General features: G+C 48.9%; 1 protein-coding gene across 1 annotated transcript in view; it reads left to right on the top strand.

Moving 5' to 3' along the window:
• The first annotated feature begins 71 nt into the window (after window positions 1–71).
• The window catches only part of LOC107578974 (cyclin-G1-like), a 5,201-nt gene continuing 4,861 nt past the window's right edge, over window positions 72–411 (top strand). Inside the window, exon 1 of the mRNA XM_016264867.1 lies at window positions 72–371. Within this exon, the coding sequence (XP_016120353.1) occupies window positions 99–371 (273 nt within the window). The 5' untranslated portion in view covers window positions 72–98. The remainder of the gene's footprint in view (window positions 372–411) is intronic.

The following is a 411-nucleotide window of genomic DNA, read 5'->3' on the forward strand; positions in this document are numbered from 1 at the left end:
GTATGCAAGGCACATGGAAAGATAATTATGCTCAATGTAGGACGTCTGTCTTTAGTACTGCTTTAGCTTAATATTTCTGTGCTGCTGTTGTGTTATAGATGATCGATCAGGTGACCGGAGCCGGGGCTTTGCCCTTTACTGTCCAGCTCAAAGCCCTTCTGGATCAAGAAGCCCGGTATCAGCCCAAACTCTGTGGCCTGCGAGTCGTCGAGTCCGCTCAGGACAACGGTCTGAGGATGACGGTCAAGCTGAGAGACTTCCAAGTCCGAGACCTCCTCTCCTTGACGCGGTTCTTCGGCTTCAGTTCGGAGACATTCTCCCTCGCTGTGAATCTTCTAGATCGGTTCCTGGCTGTGATGAAGGTGCGACATTGACAAAAATAGCATCTCGATATTTTCTGGGATTTTTTTT

This window comes from Sinocyclocheilus grahami, unplaced genomic scaffold (genome assembly GCF_001515645.1).
Source record: "Sinocyclocheilus grahami isolate Dianchi unplaced genomic scaffold, SAMN03320097.WGS_v1.1 scaffold13246.1, whole genome shotgun sequence".
Lineage (NCBI taxonomy): Eukaryota > Metazoa > Chordata > Actinopteri > Cypriniformes > Cyprinidae > Sinocyclocheilus > Sinocyclocheilus grahami.